This window comes from Euwallacea fornicatus, chromosome 16 (genome assembly GCF_040115645.1).
Source record: "Euwallacea fornicatus isolate EFF26 chromosome 16, ASM4011564v1, whole genome shotgun sequence".
Taxonomy (NCBI): domain Eukaryota; kingdom Metazoa; phylum Arthropoda; class Insecta; order Coleoptera; family Curculionidae; genus Euwallacea; species Euwallacea fornicatus.
The window spans coordinates 4,319,897-4,338,774 of record NC_089556.1 but is presented as its reverse complement, the minus strand read 5'-3'; the positions used below and the strand labels follow the sequence as shown (position 1 = coordinate 4,338,774).

The following is an 18,878-nucleotide window of genomic DNA, read 5'->3' as shown; positions in this document are numbered from 1 at the left end:
TTTATAGATTGCAAATTCGCTATCTTTAAAGTTTAGTCTGGAAAAGCACCGTTTTAATAATTTTTAATTCTAGTGTGAATAAATCAAAGTTCTAGGCTATCATTCATGAAATGTTAAATTATAGAGGTGCGGTATTGGTAAGCTTCATGGTTTCCATGAAAGTTATCTTGCAGGTGAAGGTGTCAGGATATTCATTAATTGTATATCATGTGGTACGATCCTTAAAAATTTTAAATAGCTACACTTTGAAGATGAGCTTAAAAGATTATAGATGGAAATTTGGGGTAAAATTTTCTATAAACCCTCAGAAAGAACACTATTAATAATATATATTCTTTGAAATTGCCAGGAAACCTAAGCATTTTTTCCTAATATGCAACTCAAAAAACCTGTTTGTATGATGTGTTGCCAGCAAAATGTTAAATTAACAACATAAAGTAACATAACCTCACCAATTTATATCTTCGTTCATCTCCACCTTGGCTAAATTTATGTTTTTTTATACATTAACTATTATGCCAACACATGTAAAAACATAAGTTTTAAATCACGTTACAACCATAATGGATCTTAAATACTGGTTATTTGTGGGGTCTTCTCTAGCGTTTTCTTCATTATTAGCAGTAAGGTCAAGTAACATTACTGTAAAGAATTTAAAATATGTGTACTTTGCAGTTCAGCTTAATTTTAATTGCCGCTTCCAAAGTGTACCCCATCATAACGAGGTCCAAGAAAGAAAAATGCTTTTATAACCCCTCAAAAGAAGAGACATTTGAGTTCCCATCAATAAGTGATGCTCCCAGTATAAATCTCAGTGTAGTGGTTCCAGCATATAATGAAGAAACGAGGCGTAAGGGCCATGATTGATTTGTTTTTTTTTTCATATACTGTTTTTAGTTGGCTCGATGCTGGATGAGTGTCTGAGCTTTCTAGAAAATCGCCTGACAAAATTACCATCATTTTTATATGAGGTTATAATAGTTAGTGATGGGAGCACAGATAATACTGTTAGCAAGGCTTTAGCATACAGTAAAAAGTATGGCACTGATAAAGTCAGAGTACTAGAATTAGAGTTGAATCGAGGCAAAGGTGGTGCAGTCAGACTGGTAGACATATAAACTCTTTGGGTTATAATTGAATAAATATATGTTTTAAGGGAGTGTTGAGTGCTAGAGGGGCGCTAGTGTTATTTGCTGATGCTGACGGAGCCACCAAATTTTCTGATTTGGAAAAGCTGGAATTGAATATTAAAAAGTTGATTGATTGTAGGTTATTTATAATATCTTCCTATTAACTTTTTATAAATTAATATTTAAGGTGATTATCAGTTAGACTTGAAAACATCCTCAGAAAAACAAGCCATAACTGTGGGTTCAAGAGCTCATTTAGAAGAGCAGGCAATTGCAAGCAGGACATTTTTTCGCACAATTTTAATGTATGGTTTCCATTTTCTTGTGTGGTTGTTTGCAGTTAAAGGTATCAAGGACACTCAGTGTGGGTTTAAATTGTTGACAAGACGAGCTGCTAGAATATGTTTTGAAAGCCTGCATGTTGAAAGATGGTATGGTATGTCATTATTAATTCATCATTAAACCAAAATGATGTATTTCCAGGGCATTTGATGTTGAGCTTCTTTATATTGCACAAAAATTATACATTCCTATTGGTGAAGTTTCAGTAAATTGGACTGAAATTGAAGGTTCAAAAGTGACTCCTTTTTGGAGTTGGATTCAAATGGGGATAGATTTAGGACTAATATGGTTAAGATACACAATAGGAGCATGGAAAATTAAGTCAAACAGCAGCAATAACCTTTAATAAAATTATATTTGCTTACAATATGGAATATAATTGCTTAACTACGTTTTGGGTGCCCCATAAGCATCTGGCATCCTCTCAATGGTATACCTATGTTGTGAAATGTACATTATTGGGACGCCCGGAATTTTCCTTATCCTTCGTTTCAAATCTTTGTCATTGGTAGCTACAATATAGCACTTATGCTGTGTTACTCTTTGTACCAAACAATCATCTGCATAAGTCCCTTTATGCATACAATGGATTCTCTCAAACCGAGGATCTTTAATTATCCTTAAAGCAACTTTATACTTTTGACCCAATTTTTCCAACTCTCCAAGCACACAATCGGTAATATAAGGAATACATCTAGCATACAAACAGTCCATCATGCTTTGCATCATATCTAGCTTATTTTTAATGGAAAAATTGATAAAATTAGTGTCCACCAAGATATGGTAAGGAGGTCCTAATTGAGTATTGTATTGGAAGAAGAGAGCTGAGCTAACTTGTGGAGCTTCATGAACTTTAATTTGCTGCGGATCTTCAGGTTTTTTTTTTCTCGGAGGAGCTCGTAGTGTTGCTTTTATACGGGGGTCACTGGGACTAATCATGTTCTTCATTTTGGCAAAGCGTTTAACAGCGATTTTACGAGTCTTCTTAGTTTTACCCTAGGAGAAAAAAATGCTTAATTGAGTGGAGCAGTTTTGTATGATTTGGGGTTGTCTTACCATCGTTTATTTGTTATGTGTTAAACAGGGAATTTTAATTTGAAAAAGAAAATGAAAACACGGCTTTAATGCATATTTTAAAAGTGAGGTTGTATTGTTCTGACATAAGACAGAATTTTGACTTTTTGTAAGTATAAATCTTTCATGAAATTTAGAAGTATTTGATGACGTCATAAGTGTACTAATAATATTGCAAATTTTTTAACAACTTTGCTAATTTTTTCAGTTGACCTTGTTAAACTATTCCACTTTAACAAATAAAAAAATATTTATCATTTTTATGTTCGTCTTTCTATTTCTTGTACATTTGCTTATATACGACCATGTGGCTTTTAACAGTAATATGTTTAATTTTTAATGTAGCAATTTGCGCTTTCTCAGATATACCTGAAAATGAAAATACTGTGCTGAAGTACTCTCTTTTTGAAAGTATACGTGCGGATCCTGAACTAGAAGGTAAAATTTTCCTCCAACTAGAGAAATTTGCTATGAAATATGATTAATGATAAATTAACAATTTAAAGGTCTTCAATATGAATCTCTATCGCAAAAATCTAAGAGTTTTATTGATGAAAAAATTGAGATATTCATCCAGTTACTTTCTCCCTCACAACACATTTCCAGGGTCAAACGAAGCCTGAAGGTCGAGGGAATTGAAAAGAAATTAGCTTCAATTAGTAAGTATAATTATTAGTAGCTACATTTATGTATACAAAAATATGTAACATTCAATAGATTACCTATTAAATGTTTACACTTCTTAAAGCCAATATTATATAAAGGAAAATTTTGAGTATGTTAAGTATGCGCCAAATGACCATGTTATGGAGTTTTAATTTCAACTCCAAATATGTCTTTAAAAATATATCCCAGGTTGTGCTTTTCAAGATATTTGTAAAACTCTCCCATGTCCATGTGATTGAATTTTGGGCCACGATTTTCAAACACTTGCTCTGTAAAACCGTGGAACTTTAAAAAATTAGTCCCTTTTAGATCCTCTTTATTGCTTTCAGTAATCTAAAATTTGATTTTCACATATTTATAAGAAAAACCAAGTCATGTATCAATAATTAAAACAATTATGTGAAAGTACCTATGATTATCAATGAAGCATCTGTTAAATACCCAACTAAGTAGTAGTTATCTAATAATAAATAAGCACACAATGTAGTACTATAACATTACCTTGCAAAATATCTTTTTCCAGTTCATACTCTTTACAGTCTGCCACCATTCAATGACATCTCTGGCGTCTCCTTCTACACATATTACCCCAGGTTTTCCTGGCATAACAAAACCACTAATCTTCAGCTCCTTTGCCAGGTCTATAAGGGCCTTGCGTTTAGTCTTGCTACAACATTAACCTTCCAGTTGTGTTTAGGCAAAATGCAAGAGAAAATACCTATAAATGTGGTGGGAATATATCCAATATCTAACTTGCTCTTCCACCTCTTGGCATTTCTCTGGGGTAATTTTTGGTTTCTCTTGTTTGTAATAATCTAAAGCATTATCCTGAAGCCAGGAAATTACAGTGAATATGCATGGTTCTCCTTTTGGTAGTCCTCTTAGAAACTCTCCTGGAGAAAATTTTTACAAGAATTAAAAAATAAAATTCTTTATTATCTGAAGTGGGTTGACTTGAGTTTTTGAAAGTTGTCTAGTCATTATATGGGTGATAACAGAAAAAATTTCTATATAATGAATAATAAAATTTAATAGGCTAATATGTATTTTATATGAAATTAAGAGCTTACTAATTCCAAAATTACTATCACTTTTGGACCTGTCGATATACTGACATGAAAAGCAACAGTCAAATTTGAGTCATATTTGCTCATATATTTCACAGAAATGCCCCTTTTCTATATATTTCATATGAAGGATAATAGATCTTACTATCTACCATCTAATACCTTATTGAACTCTTATCCAGACATGGTGCTGAGAATGAGAAGCCCTCAATGGAGATGAAAAAGTATAGAGACAGTGACCCATAAATCACAAATAGGGATTTTATTTAATTCTTGTATATGTTTGAGTTAACTGTTTAAGTAGTTGCATCACTTTATAGAACAATATGTTGCAGTTACATTTACCAATTTTCTTGTTCAGCTCCACATGCTGTTTCCGATTTAATAAACAGTTCCCCACAACTATTTCGGGTTCCACAAATGGATATTCATAACAAAGACTGATACACATTTCAAATTTGCTGTTATCAATTGGCACATTAACAGTAAATGCCAAGCGTGGAGGCACTGACATGGTTTTCCCACAAACATAGTCTTGGATGAGATTAAACACTTCTATATCTTGTAACTTAACTTCTCCAGGATTGTAGAACATGGCCTGCAGGCTTTCCAATTCATCCAGCTGGACTTGCATATTTTCTCGCACGTTTTTACCCCTGGTTTCTTCATTTTGGTCACTCATAGCAAATAATATTTCATTACAGTGAGTTGTTTACTTTTTTTTACCAATTTGAAACAGCGATAAACGTTATCTCATAAATGTGAGAATAGACTGCATATTCTCATTGTAACTGGTTTAGTTTAAAGTCAAAAATTGTTTAAAACCAGTTTATTTTTATATTTTATTCCTGGCTGTAGACATTCCTAAATCGACAGGCTTGGCAAATAATTTACGCAACCTGTCTATAGATTTGAATGTGTTTGTTTTCTTCAGCCTTTTAATGCGGAAAGGCCTTCACCTCCACATGTAGTGTTTGTTCACGCAATAATGATTAAAAAAATCTTTGTTTCCAAACATGAAAGCGCTGTTTCTATCTTTTTCTGTTTTATGAAATTCGAAGGAAATGTCTGTTCTTGACGTATCTTAATATTAATAGACGAGCCATGCTGCCACGTTTATTTTATAAATGATCTTTTTGAGAGGTATTAAAAAAAAATTAAGGACTAAAGGTCAATGAGTTAAATATGCATTTAAAAATTGGTCTCATAATTATGTCTTATGCAATGTATTGAGTCTGATTTTTATTCATTAATTTAAGTTAATTGATTCATTTATGATTTATTGAAACTTTTTTTTGAGAATAATACAATTTAGCGACATTCAAAACGTTGATAATTTGAATATAATTATATTCGTTTGCCAATGACAAATGACTAGAGAATGGTTGAATTTGTGCACGTGACACATACTGGTAAATTTCATTGGTCATTTAGCAGCCATCAGATTAGTTAGAGTATAAATAATGCATAGCGTACAAGCCAATTTCTTTATAATATATTTGTAATTTGAATTTTTTTAACTACTTATTAATTTTATTTTTTACTGACATGTTTAGTAATTAAACTGACAAACCAAATTTTTATAATGCATTAAACTGGTTTAAGATGTCCATAAGATAAACACATTATAATGCTGTTTTACCATTCTTAGATATATTTCCTTTGGAACGCATTCCAGCTGAAACTTCCCAGGATATACGATTCATTAAAGACAGAAAAGAGACTTCACTTGTAGCAGTTCTCGAAAATGGCGGCTACCTATCAATCTACGAATATCACCCTCATGTAAGGACTTCTAAAGTTTCAAAATCTTATTTAGTGCGTGTAATTTTATGTATATTATAAAACACTTAGAGCGCAATTCATCATATTGTCTAGACTTCGACATTAAGTTGATGCCTTCCTCTACTCAAGAAACTAATACCATCCTATGCGTAAGGTACATCCAGAAATACAACAAAGACTTCGTTAATACTTTTTTCATACTTCAAGTTGATAGCGAGCGTCTGAATAGTGTTTACCCTTTTACGCTTGCGATAATTATTATATTGTATTGTTCTGACAGCAGGGCCGAGCGCATAGTCTTAAAATTTCGCTATTTCTTGAGGAACCCGACTTTATTCGTCATGTGGAAATACCAGGATTTTCTTCTCTATTTTAATCCTCTGCAAAAAATGATAAAAACCATATATCACCTTTTTACGTGACTACAACGATAAACGTTTTGTGCGAGATTTGTAACTACAACAGACACACCTTAGCCTTTTTTTACATCGCGGGATTTATCCTGTGACAAAGACTAGTAATTATCACGCTCGACTAGTTTTTTACTTAACAAGCCCTTGTGTCTGCATGATACAACATTGAATCAGTATATTAAAGAACATGCTCAGTGTTGCGTTATTGTTTGAAATTGCATCAACATGTTTAACCTGAAGGGAAGTTAACAATCATATCCAATGGATTTTTTTTTCAGGAAAGTTCATTACAAAGAATCCCCAGAACCAACCAGAAATATTCTACCAACATAGCCACTGCAACCCTAAGCAGTTCAAGTTTGATTGTTTTAGGAGATGCTAACTTTATTCATGTCTTTGAATACATTTTTCACAATCACACACTAAATGAAATTCAGAAAATCAGAGCCATTAGACCAAAACATGTCGTTTTGTGGTAATTTGCATTCTCCCATTTCATGTTTAATTAATAAAAAACGTGTTTTCGAAAGGGAGCAAGACAATTCGCCATTTTTATCTATAACGCAGGTGGCGGTTGTACAGATCTATCAATGGTTAGGAAGACACTTTGATCATGTACAGAATATAACGCTTGCAGATGTAAAAAAGACTGTCCCTTTCAATATACACGGATCTCATTACCTGGGGGTCGTTAATGATGGTCAATATCAAAGTATGAATAAAGTTAAAAAAATATACCTTAGTAATTCTTAATGTTTCAGATGAAAAGTCATATTCACCAATATTGAGATTTAATCCCCATTCTGGGATGTTTGAAATTTACCAAAGACTGTTGACTGAGGGCTGTAGTGACATTAAATATTTTGCCTCGCAATTACATGGAGAAGATCACTATTTTTTAGTAGTGGCGCAGTCACTGGCAAAATTTCGCGACAGCAATTATAATTATAGTTCTATTATCTACAAATATGAAGATAGTTATTTTATACCATTTCAAACTATAAGAACAAATGCCGTGCTTTGGCAACCAATACAGGTTAATTCAATTTAGGCGTTTCCTAAATATACGGCGCAACTTTTGAATTGTACAGATTTGGTTTGTTCAGGTCCAAAGTTTGTATTTTCAGTTGCACTATATTAGAAATAATTACGAAAATTACACAAGAAGAGTGACGCCCAGTATTTAGAAATATTCCCTAAAAGTGACACTGTATGTAGGGAGCACCTGGTGTATTATACCCGATTTTTTCAGGATTTTCATGGCAATGCCGCATTGATGGCCCTAACTGAAAATGGGATTGAAGGATTTCAATATGATGGATGGCATTTTTCCGAGAGTGAAATTGCTTCAAATGGTATTGATATAAAGATGCAAAATGTGAAGGCATTACATACATTTAATTTTAATGGAAAGCAAGTTTTAAGTATTACGTTGCCCTTGATTTAGTCATTTAGCAGTAAAAACTTTGGTTTTAGTTATTATTAGCGATATTTCCCATCAAATATATTTAGTTAATTTTACCTCAACAAACGCCCTAAGAGAGGTACATACAGAGATTCTTTTATGGTGTGAAAATACGCTGAAAACATTGTCGCCAATTAATGACGCCGTCATTGCAAGAGAGTCTCTTAGAGGGGATATAAATGAGGTAGTTAGAGAATTTATTGTAATTTTAAATTGCAGCTCCATAGAGAGATTTTAGGAAATTTCTCTCGCCCAAGAACCTCAAAGTCAGACATCAGCATCTCTAACTCAAAATAACGTTACTCGTCTTACTCTAGAAACTCCAAACAACTTTAATTTTTTCGCTCTAGAACAAGCTTTAATGCGACTTGAAAATTTGATTATAGGCCACAATATTAAGGCCAGTGAAGTTATTTTTAAAGACACTTTATCTGTCGACTCCATTAATACGGAGTCTTTCAATGAACTCCCGATTGATAGCTTATTAGATAACGTCGTGAATATCATTGAGGGATTTAATATATATAAAGGTTTAATGGAGTGCGAGTGCATAGAGATTACTAACATTTCCTTATTCCAAATGAACAATAAGCCTTTAGAAGATTACATTAATGTATCATCAGATTTAACCTTGGAAAACCTGACTATTCATGGAAATGCCACTTTTAGTGGTGAACTAAACGTTAAAGAAAGAATTAATACCAAAATACAAATATCGCAAGACTTTGTATTGCTTTCTGAGGGAGATCAAACCTTTGAGGGAAATGTGCGTTTTAATGAACTAATACTGGATCACTTGACCGCCAATTTTACACCGAAACCACCTAGCTTTAAAGAGGAAATTTCACATATTAAGCATTTAAATGTGAATCACCTGAAAATTGGCGGGTTGATAAACAATGTGTATCTCCCAGTGTTAGCCGAAAAATCTTTGAAAAAAGCAGGAGATCAAGTGCTGGAAGAACCTTTCATAGTTAGAAAATTAAATGTTACAGACTTCAACCTAGGGGGAACTTTAGGAGGCAAGAAGGTGCCTTCAGATTTCATTTTAATAAATTCGAATGCATCGTATTCAATTAACCAAGATGTTAATTTCTTAGCTGATTTATATGTGAATAACTTGCAAGTAGAGCATTCATTAAACAATATTACAGTCACTAAAGATGGTGAATTGCCAATCCTTTTAACCGACTCACCGAAAGTCCAATATGTGCCCAGCAAAAAACGATTTGAGAACTTGTTCATTAATGACCTGATATACCGACAAAATGCAATAAACGAAGAAAATCTACAGCAATTTAATCCATTGATTTTGGATAATCAGAATCACAGTTTTAAAGGCGATGTAACGTTAAACGGAAATGTCCAAGTTTTATCCAGGCTAAAAGCTAGAAATTTACGACATTTTAATAATACTCAAAGGAGCTTTGTGGATGTTTTGGAGCGAGGCCTTAAACTCACAGAAGGAGAAATCCCATTACACCTAACATTCCTGGAAACCTTGAATTTGGATGGCCTAAAAGTCAGTCAGATTAATCACATGAATCCTGCAAATTGGTTGCAAATTTCAGCGAATTCTTCTCAATTTATTTCGGGAGAAAAGACGTTTTTAGGCAATTTATACTTAGGAGGACGTGTAAACATGTCTGAAATCAACAAAGTTAATGTGAAGCAACTTGAGAGCGTTTTGAGAATTAATGGAGATCAAGAAATCTCAGGACTGTTGGAAGCTGAGAAAATCGTGGCATTGAACGGGTAGGATTTGCGTCAGTAGATTTTCATGGCCAGTCAAATTATGTTATAAAATTTTTGAGTTTTTGCGCAGTAATCCGGGGAAATTTCTTCCTGACGGTTTATCTATATCTGTGATAGACGTTATGGCAGGTAGTGAGGTGTTTGGCTAAGTGGTTTCCCATGTTTCTCGACGAAAACTAAGTCGGCAACTGAATCATCCACCAGATTTATAGTATGTGGTTCCAAACAACAAAAAGATTTCATTCACATATTGAAATTAGTGCACATTTTCTTAGATAATGTCCACCGCAGATATGGCGAAACCTTCAGGAGGATCATTTTTTTGGCCATGGTTTCAAAATTCAAAACATCATTTATAGAGAATATTTGTGTTTAAATTAATTATAAAGTAATTATTTTCATCTTACAGGATACGCAGTAGCAATAATGTTGAAAGAGCTTCTGCCGAGGAGACTTTAATCATCAATGGGAGTCTGACTTTAAATACACTGAATGCTTCTTCATTGACCTTAGTCGGTCTAATAAATCGTCGAAACATCTCTGATATAATAAGTAATTTAGTGAAAACACACAACTCACCCTTGTTCACAGTTTTTGGTGAAAAAAGTTTTACTGAATTGCATGTGGAAAATTTGATAATTCCTCCTGAAAGTTCTGAAATCCTTTCACTTCTTCAGGATGTAATAAATGGCCAAATAACCATTAATAGTAGCCTTGATTTGTTGAAAAATATTAGTATTAATGATATTAAATTTGCGAAAAATTTTAACAACATTTCAAAAGAGGATTTTGACAGTTTAATGGGCCTAACACCAAATGAAGACATTCTCGTAATCCCTGATATGCAGTACGATCAAATTGAAGTTCTTGGTGATGTTTTCATAACGGATGATCATATCAATGGTCAAAATTTGACCTACCTAGAGAAGGAGAGCGTTAAAACCGATGAAGATCATTCATTTGATAAGGCAGTGTTTCAAGATGATGTTGTTGTTGAAAGAAGTATAAAACTCAAAGGAAATATTGAGAATTTAGATCTCGAGAATGTAGTGTTGCATTCCTTAAATAAAGTAATCCCCATTAAAGATAAAGAATTCAAAGACATGCTCTATGTGGAGGGCAGCTTACGCATCAACAAAAAGGTCAGCGGAATTGATTTCGACAAGTTATGCAAGCATTTAATGCCCAGCGATGAGCTAAAGAGCCTGAGAATTGAAGGTAATAAGTTAATTAATAACGGTGAAATTGGGGTTAAAACGCACTAAATTAAATTAAATAAATTTCAGGCGATGTCATATTTACAAAAGGCCCTAAAATTCAAAGTATTGATAACCTGTTGGTACAGGATTTGAAAAAATCTCTCTGGTTTGTTGATCAGCCCGCGACTCTTTCTGGAGGTCTGATAGTCAAGAATGCAACATTCGGAAGTTCTGTTTTCGTCAAAGTATGTACCAAACCCATGTAGGATGTAACATGTGATTATGAAGAGATTTCAGGGAACGATAGTACTCTGCAAAATAATTAAAAAAATACTAATAGATCCATAGTCAAAAAAGCAATTTTTTTTACATAGAAGGGACAAAGTTTCACATTTTTTCTTGTATTTATAGTAACTAAATATTAACACTTGAATTAAACTTTTGAAATTTCATAAACCTATTTTCTTTAAGAGTCTACTACAAAATGTTAAAAATGTTGGTAGACATGGTCTTACGTTTTTTCAGGTCACTTGTTAATTTATACTTTATATCTTTTTTTGAAACACCCTATCTGAATTTTATTATAAAATTTAAATTCCTATTTTTTATTCCTATTTAGTTTAGTTCTCTAGATTTTTAGGCTCTTACAGTATTTTCGTATCTTTGATCGTTTTAGTAGAATTTATAAAAATACGCATAGATGCAAATTAAGAAAGTCTTGTCAGTGAAATCTAGGACACTGCTACAGCTAGGACACAGGCTGAGTTTTGGCCATTTTAATAATTTTGTTTTGACTTTTGACGTTTTGCATTTTCAAAAATTTAACCTAAGGCCTGCGTAGCATAAATATATCGAAAATGGTGCATTTTTGGCCATGGATCTATTGGCATGTTTTAATTATTTGTTAGAGATATAACTATTGATCCCTGAAATATTTTCATGCTGATTTTTTATTCTGTAGATCTAGCTAATGACAACTTTATCTGGAGAACAGATGTTGATTCGTTGTCTTTAAAATCGACAGATCAGAATTCTGGCAACTTTACCAAGAGGCCAATACAACATAGAAATATTAAAATAAAGGTGTAGTTATGGTCAATACCTTGATTTGTATATAAACTATCTTCCGCGTAAAATTGCTAGTATACTGATCTAGAAGACTACGAAAATGATCCTCGAGGCAGTAACCAGAATGCTGATCTTATAAAAGATTTCAATATTGTAAGCTTAATTTTAGGAATTCGTGGACACAGTACGTCTCAATATATTGTCAAAAAATTACCTAAGTAAATCAAAGCCTCAGACCATCCCAGCAAGCTTCACTTTTCAAAACGTGACCTTCTCCAATATCACAACCCCAAAACTCACCACTACCAAACTAAATGGGATCGTAATAGACGATTTACTAAAACTACTTCTGCTTCAAAATGTTTCACAATCATTCGAAATTCCCCCTCATTTCGAGGAAGTTCTAGTTAAAGGTACAGATGTGTAACTGTTGGAATGCCAATTTAACGTTATATTTTCCTTGTAGATTTAAATAACGATGTCTTGGTGCGAGGCCTGAATTTAACATGCGATGTGATGCGTTATGACAAGTTTAATATCGTAACTGGGGCCAAAAGCTTTAGTAATCTTAAAGTGGAGACTTTGGGGCTACCGGACAACATCAAAATTCAAGATGTGGATGTAGTGGATTGGCTCAATAATGCGGTTTTGACGAATGGATGGTTCAATGTTAAGGGAAAGAAGGCGTTTAAAAATGCCACTTTCGATGGATATTTAAGGTAAATAAGTATAATATAGTTATGAATTATGTATAGAACTCAAATGAAAGAATGTGGTACGATTAGACCCTTTCCACTGTTCAAACCACTTTTCTTCATTCGGATGTTCAGAATCTCTCTTCCAGCGCCTCAGGTATTGTCTCACGTGCATCTCAGCTCTTCCCACATTCCTCAACTTTTTCAACAGTCTTTTGATTACTGTTGATTTGCTCTTCAGTACTGGGCACCTATGCACTCCACTTTGAGCCTGTTTATCAATTCAATGAAGGCTTTTTGAGCGTCTTTTAACCCTATTCATTCAGTTTATTGAGCTTTCATTTCTCTTTTTGCAAAGTATCAAAGTGTGCTTTTATTTAAATGTAATTTTTATGATGCTCAGATGAGTTTAGCAATTGTAGCGTTGGATATTGAATTCGATCTTCCTCAACGATTTATTCTGCCAAATGTGGATACCCCACATTTATCCCGCAGTAAGCTCAAACCTCCACGAGGGATAAGGGTGTCTTTCTCTTTCAAAGATTAATTGCAACTAACCTAAACTTGTTCCTATCTGTTTAATTTTTAACAAAGTATTTTTACAGCGTAAGAAAGAAACTCAATAACCGAGAATTCACCAATTCAAGCGTTATGTTAACCAATGTCCCTCAAACTATTACGGGCAAAAAGACTTTCATAACCAGGGACTCTGAACCCACTAAAATTATAAATCTGAATGTTAAAGGCTTGATAAATGAAATCGCCTTTGAAGAACTAATTCGAGATCAGGTAAGTTTATCCGGAGACTTTACTAAACGTGCGCAGCAACTTAAAGGTGGGTTGTTCTTTGGGTGAAAATAAGAGAAAAATATCTATAAATGTATGTTAGAAATCATTTTATTTCGTAATATCGTGTGTCCAAGTTAAAAAAAAAAACATGTTAGAAAAAGGATTGTTTTTTTTTTATACATGTTGTATTTCGGAAATAAAGCTATTCTGGGTATATGTTCATAGAAACTTTTACATATTCTACTTTTAAGAATATCCCTTTAAAGTTCAGTTATATGTTTAGGAAACATTATATATACTTATTTCTTGACAAAAAGGTGCAAACAAAATTATGTATTTTTAGGCATATAAACAACAAAATTCCGTGCTACATTCGGACATAGTTTTTTCAGGCAACGTTTCAATAGACAATCTTATCATTGACAATCTATATAATAACGTAAATATGACTGATCTGATAAGAAACGTAAGCAAATTGCGCAATTTAGAAGGCTTGGAGGCCAAGTTTGCCAACCTCTTGAATATGGGGGAAATCTTGGAACGCTCCCTTAAAGATCAGAGCGTTTTATTCAAGTATTATAAAGAAGTTATAAGCATTGAAAATGCTTATGATGTTTTCAGTTTGAGAGGAAAAGATGATGTGTACAGGATTTTGAGTTTTTCCTTAGAAAACCAATCGAACGTATTCAAATCTTTCGAGTGGGATGTTTACAGAGAATCATTTGTATTGGCTGGTACTGTTTGAAATAGGAATTTGTAGGTAGATGCTTTAATAATTTAATTGGGGGTTATAGGTGAGAAGATGGATTTATTAGGTCCAAAACCAAATTTCCTGCAACAGATATCTTTCGAAAATGAAGATTATCTTTACATGGAACGCCCAGATAAAAGCTTTGCCGATCGAAGATCTTCTGTCTCAGAGCCAATCAAATCAGGTCGATTAATGCGGCTTGAAAGCCCCACTTCTTTTAAAATTGTAGCAGAGTTTTATCGCAATGGAACAGTGTCTTTGACTTCGTTTTCGCACCCTCAAACAAAACAACCCTGCTTAGTCTTCGTTGGATATACTTTAACCTCAGTAGACATATACTGTTTAGAATCAAATCATAGCATGTTCTATTGGGCGCAGCGAATTCCCATGGTGGAAGTTTTCAAGGTAGAGCTTTTTTGTTTGCATTACGAAAGGGCTAATTTCGAGATAACTTTCAGGTAGCAGCATTAGAGATTTCTGGATCGGTTTATTTATTTTCTGTCATAAAAGGAATGGTTTTGGATGAGTCTCAAGTTGTAGTGTTCAAGAGTAAAATTGGACTATCACTAGAGTTTTCCTTGGTGGCTACTATTGTTGAAAATGGACAGATAAACGGTACGTTATTTCTAGAGTTATAGATGTTTGTTTATAGTAATTTTAGATGTTTCTTGCGCAATTATTGACGGCCTGCCCTACGTTGCTTTATCCGTGAGATCGCAAGAGTCTGCAGTGAAATCCGGCTCGATTTCTATTCACAGGTAAAATCTACTATACAAAAATCACAAAATTGCAACTGCTTTTTGAAGATTGTACACCGAAAGCAATAAACTTGCTCGATGGCAATACATTCCCATAGAAAACCCCCTGGGGGTGCAGCTGATCACTCCCAATTCGTTTGCGCCCCTCCTAATCATACCATCCTCCAAACGAAGCGCTCCACTGAATATTTTCAGGTACCCAGTTCGGGTTTGTATTTGTTTAATTAGGTAACATAGAGAGGACATTTTGTAGCTACGATGGGGTTGCTGGATTTAGGCGAATTTTGAAAGGCTCCGCTTTGCCTGTAAGCTCGAAAGTGCGAGTAATGGCTAACGGTCACTTCTTGGGACTAGTGCAGGCCAATCAAGAGATTGCGAGTGTTTTGGCTGCAGTAGTGCAGAGTAAGAAACTATAATTGCCCATGTGTCGTATGGGTTTTGTTATTGTTGTTTTCTCCATTTACAAATCTATTTGTATAATTGTTTTAATTCGGTTGTTAAAATATATCATAAGCGATCCTTTTAAGGCATTTCGAATCAATTTATTTTTATCTTCTTATTTATGTACAAAAAAATAACTTATGGTAGTCTTATATTAATCACATAAGAACTTTGAGCAATTCCGGATTTAGTCAACCACAATATCAGAAAAATTTTAGTCTGCACTTCGTTTTTTAAAGTTTCCTATCCTAATGTCGATTTGGGGGATGGTGCTTCTTTGAACCGCAGGCGTAGTACTACTAGGCCTTTCAGTTACGATTACAGTGGGTCGATTGGTCACTTTGGCGGTGGTGGGTCTATTGGTGGCTTTCTTGGTAGACGGTCTTCTATTTCCAAAGTTGAACTGGCTGTCGTAGGGACGATGGTGGTAATGGGGGTAATGGCGGTAATACGGATAATATTCTGTAAAAAGTGGTCACATGTATCAAAAAACGAAAACACTTTGTACGGATGAATATAAATATACGAAAAGCTAATGGGAAGTCCTCAAAAGGAATCGAGCGTTCAAGTAGAAATTGAAAGAGGATGTTGGACTTATTGATTCATCCAATTTTATTAGCTTTGTTGTAGTACTAAGTTTGTTCATGTTAAAAAGGTGGATCGCATACAAGAAGAGTTAAGACGGAACTTGACAAATAAAACTTAATAAATCACAAATTATGATAAGGTTTCGGAAAAAAATTACATCAACGACTAATATACTTATGGCCGTGTTCGCATAATTAGGGATTTCCATACAAAATAGTACAGTTTAGACATATCTGCCTTAATCCCTGTAAATTCCGCCTTTTTTTTAAACATTCACTGCTTCATATCTACTTCCCGGCATGCTTTGAGGCCTATATTTATAAGAGTAACTAGACCAATTTTATCCTCATCCAAATCACACATTTGAATTCTTTAAGGGACCATTTGCGTATTAAGGAACTTCAAGACATAATATGATATTTATTTCCCTACATACCTAACTTACCATCGTCACCAGCATCAAAATCGTGATCGCAACCGTTCGCCTGAGAATCATAATCTGAATACTCTGGCCCTTCGTAGCCATATCCCCTGCTTCTATCGTAGGGAGAATTTTCGTAATTCTCCTTCTTGACTTTTTGCTCATGCCCCGACCATGGAACAGCAAATTTACCTATTAAATTATTAACGTCTTGGAGTGAGAGTTACTAATTCCTGTCTCATCATTATGAGACTCAAAGGCGACCAAAAGTAGGGTAGGAAAGGTGTAATTACGTATGAAACAAGTACGAATGAAAGGCAAAATGGTCCTATGAAAAGTCCTTCATCAAGGATGTCTGGCCAGCTTATTTTAATGTAACAGGGTTATATTGCGAAAAACGCATTAAAATTATTCGTTTATTGGTACCATACCGTCAAAAGTTTCCACGTCGCCGGATTGATAATTAACTGACTCTTCATTAAAACCAGTTGTATATTGACCTTTATGGGGGCCCTGAGTGGATGGCTCAACAAAGTTGTCCTTGTGGCTTGGGGTCGATGACGGTGTTGGCACGTAATTTGAGAAGGGGAAGAACAAACCGAAAGCTGAAAAAGCATGGGATTTTGCTATTGTTGTTAGTTATCGTAAAAGTAGGAGGAAAGTGATAACTAGCCTAAAAGGCGTGCTTTTTAGTAACGTTCACGTCGTCATTTTCAGCGAATGAGACAAGAAATAAATTATGCAAGTTCGATTACAACTCCCAATACATCAATATTCGAGCTTTTACCACTCGGAGTTGGAGCACGAGAGAAGTTCCTCCGGATTTTTCATTTTTCAGTTGAAATTTTGGCAACAAAGTAACGAACTTGTAAATAGCAATTACTTAAGTTCAATTAAAACAACAATTGTATAATTAACCTACCTGCCTCGTTCACTTTATAGCAATAAACCGCATTGAAAAAACCAATGAACAACACCACCAAAATCGTCTTAGTAGTATTCATTTTTGAGGCACTAGTACTGTTCATTTGGCGCACTGATTTAGCTCTCATCTACCCGTAAGTGAAGTAAGTGAAATGACCTGTTCTCGGACGTAGTATTCATTTTATGAAGCAAAACCCGAGGATCCCAATATTTCTTGGGGGAAAACCGACGGTAAATCAGATCCGATCTGAAGTCGAGTATTCGCCTTCATTAAACTTGCCACCGTTCTACCGGTGACACGCTCTTCGTATTCACCACCTCGAATAATAAATGATACATTTTGAAATAATAGATTACAGTACTGTTTCTCAAGGTGCATACATTTCAATAAAGAAGTAGAAGAATTGTAATAGGAAACTTATCCGTGTGAAAGTAGAATCGTTTAGTAATTGTTATCAGTAATCAAAACCCTGGTAGGAAAACTGTAAAATGTGTTTCATCGTAATTAATTGGCTTTGCTGTTTGTATCCACTTTTGTTTGTATGATCCCAATTAAAGCGTATCAAATTCTTGTATTGTTTGTTCTCTTTATGCCTCGACGGGCCGCGTTGTGACGTAAACTGTCGTCATTACTATAACGACAATTTTAATCCGAATTCTTCAGTTTCTCAGACATAGGACGACGTGAATCACGTTACAAACTTACTTACTATTCGTGGAATAGTATCGGATCCGATTTAGTCATTCAAGGAGTTTAATAGGAGTCATCCAAGGAGTAAAATCGTGGAAGCGATCTTGCAGCATTTACTCTTTACAGCTGAATATTTCACATGCTAAAACTCTCCTTTTTCATATCAGAGCACCCTGTATATTAGGCCTGAAATAGTGTTGGATTTTTGACTAGTCATGGATGGAACTTGCCGGCCCATACAATTGCTTTACGCTTAAATATTTGGCGTGCTAAAACTCTTCTTTTTTATATGAGAGCACTCTGTTGAAGTGAGTTTTTGCTTTCTATTCATATTAAGTTATATTTTTTTACATAAATCACGAATAATCAAATTAATATACAGGGTGTCTCGTATTAGTGGGCCAATCTGCTAACAACAGATATCTTATGCGAAAATAATTGGATTTTCTTAGTGATATTTTTTCTTTGACGCTTTATAGTCATAATACAGGGTGTTGAAGTTAGTAAAAAAAATACTTTAGTCTATAACTTGGGTGTTTTTTAACATACTTTAATGGAATTTCGCAGTGGTATATAGTTCGATTACGCGCACATTTTCTATGATTTGGGTGAAAAAAAATGAGAAACAATGGGGGAAACGAGGGTCGTGTATACGTTTTCCCTCAACTTTTTTGCGCACGTCTATGGAGCATTTGTTTAATTGTTTAAATTAGTTGTTTATTTATCTAGACTTTTTCATTCTTGTAAAATTTTGATTTACGGTTTACTTTAGAAAATATTGCAGCTTATTGCCCCCTAATAAGTGGCTTCCATTTTTTATTAGGAAGAGGTCAGGATGCTCTTCTATATTCGCCGC

At 34.2% G+C, this 18,878-nt stretch overlaps 5 protein-coding genes across 6 annotated transcripts; 2 read left to right on the top strand and 3 right to left on the bottom strand.

The window, feature by feature from the left end:
- The first annotated feature begins 129 nt into the window (after positions 1–129).
- Positions 130–1,839, top strand: wol (Dolichyl-phosphate beta-glucosyltransferase wollknaeuel). The gene is made up of 6 exons (XM_066291169.1): positions 130–623; positions 676–850; positions 898–1,106; positions 1,157–1,265; positions 1,318–1,561; positions 1,614–1,839. The coding sequence occupies exons 1-6, from the start codon at positions 564–566 to the stop codon at positions 1,816–1,818; spliced, it is 1,002 nt and encodes a 333-aa protein (XP_066147266.1). The 5' UTR covers positions 130–563; the 3' UTR covers positions 1,819–1,839.
- On the bottom strand, positions 1,809–2,636 carry Bka (FCF1 rRNA-processing protein Bka). The gene is made up of 2 exons (XM_066291175.1): positions 2,529–2,636; positions 1,809–2,468 (listed from the first exon to the last, which is right to left on the bottom strand). Exons 1-2 carry the CDS (start codon positions 2,529–2,531, stop codon positions 1,860–1,862), a joined length of 612 nt encoding a protein of 203 aa, XP_066147272.1. The 5' UTR covers positions 2,532–2,636; the 3' UTR covers positions 1,809–1,859.
- A 167-nt stretch (positions 2,637–2,803) lies between these two features.
- Positions 2,804–15,502, top strand: clos (closca). The gene is made up of 20 exons (XM_066291167.1): positions 2,804–2,984; positions 3,053–3,205; positions 5,931–6,064; positions 6,756–6,952; positions 7,008–7,189; positions 7,239–7,513; positions 7,730–7,901; positions 7,954–8,126; positions 8,181–9,697; positions 10,107–10,915; positions 10,984–11,141; positions 12,134–12,377; positions 12,431–12,683; positions 13,265–13,448; positions 13,792–14,182; positions 14,243–14,604; positions 14,658–14,814; positions 14,861–14,957; positions 15,006–15,152; positions 15,211–15,502. Exons 1-20 carry the CDS (start codon positions 2,852–2,854, stop codon positions 15,371–15,373), a joined length of 5,901 nt encoding a protein of 1,966 aa, XP_066147264.1. The 5' UTR covers positions 2,804–2,851; the 3' UTR covers positions 15,374–15,502.
- Positions 3,198–5,254, bottom strand: LOC136344079 (RWD domain-containing protein 2A). Its single transcript, XM_066291171.1, has 4 exons — positions 4,625–5,254; positions 3,931–4,105; positions 3,714–3,879; positions 3,198–3,545 (listed from the first exon to the last, which is right to left on the bottom strand). Exons 1-4 carry the CDS (start codon positions 4,959–4,961, stop codon positions 3,351–3,353), a joined length of 873 nt encoding a protein of 290 aa, XP_066147268.1. The 5' UTR covers positions 4,962–5,254; the 3' UTR covers positions 3,198–3,350.
- On the bottom strand, positions 15,478–17,470 carry LOC136344081 (uncharacterized). Of its 2 annotated transcripts, none has more exons than XM_066291173.1 (4): positions 17,330–17,470; positions 16,839–17,012; positions 16,423–16,599; positions 15,478–15,860 (listed from the first exon to the last, which is right to left on the bottom strand). In XM_066291173.1, exons 1-4 carry the CDS (start codon positions 17,457–17,459, stop codon positions 15,613–15,615), a joined length of 729 nt encoding a protein of 242 aa, XP_066147270.1. In that variant the 5' UTR covers positions 17,460–17,470; the 3' UTR covers positions 15,478–15,612. The 2 variants fall into 2 exon arrangements, with proteins under 2 accessions (XP_066147270.1, XP_066147271.1); XM_066291174.1 differs by having other exon boundaries at positions 16,432–16,599.
- Between the last annotated feature and the right edge of the window lie 1,408 nt (positions 17,471–18,878).

What these genes read in the sequence shown, in the direction of transcription:
- LOC136344081 (XM_066291173.1), bottom strand. Translation starts at nt 17,459, where the DNA reads ATGAGAGCTAAATCAGTGCGCCAAATGAACAGTACTAGTGCCTCAAAA. An exon ending in CGACGTGGAAACTTTTGACG is followed by an intron (nt 16,600 to 16,838) that starts GTATGGTACCAA and finishes ATAATTTAATAG; the next exon opens with GTAAATTTGCTGTTCCATGG. An exon ending in TGGTGACGATGGTAAGTTAG is followed by an intron (nt 15,861 to 16,422) that starts GTATGTAGGGAA and finishes CACTTTTTACAG; the next exon opens with AATATTATCCGTATTACCGC.
- LOC136344079 (XM_066291171.1), bottom strand. Translation starts at nt 4,961, where the DNA reads ATGAGTGACCAAAATGAAGAAACCAGGGGTAAAAACGTGCGAGAAAAT. An exon ending in TATTCCCACCACATTTATAG is followed by an intron (nt 3,880 to 3,930) that starts GTATTTTCTCTT and finishes TTAATGTTGTAG; the next exon opens with CAAGACTAAACGCAAGGCCC. An exon ending in GGAAAAAGATATTTTGCAAG is followed by an intron (nt 3,546 to 3,713) that starts GTAATGTTATAG and finishes ATCAAATTTTAG; the next exon opens with ATTACTGAAAGCAATAAAGA.
- clos (XM_066291167.1), top strand. Translation starts at nt 2,852, where the DNA reads ATGTGGCTTTTAACAGTAATATGTTTAATTTTTAATGTAGCAATTTGC. An exon ending in TGCTTTGGCAACCAATACAG is followed by an intron (nt 7,514 to 7,729) that starts GTTAATTCAATT and finishes CGATTTTTTCAG; the next exon opens with GATTTTCATGGCAATGCCGC. An exon ending in TAATGGAAAGCAAGTTTTAA is followed by an intron (nt 7,902 to 7,953) that starts GTATTACGTTGC and finishes CTTTGGTTTTAG; the next exon opens with TTATTATTAGCGATATTTCC.
- wol (XM_066291169.1), top strand. Translation starts at nt 564, where the DNA reads ATGGATCTTAAATACTGGTTATTTGTGGGGTCTTCTCTAGCGTTTTCT. An exon ending in AAGGTGGTGCAGTCAGACTG is followed by an intron (nt 1,107 to 1,156) that starts GTAGACATATAA and finishes ATATGTTTTAAG; the next exon opens with GGAGTGTTGAGTGCTAGAGG. An exon ending in TATTAAAAAGTTGATTGATT is followed by an intron (nt 1,266 to 1,317) that starts GTAGGTTATTTA and finishes TTAATATTTAAG; the next exon opens with GTGATTATCAGTTAGACTTG.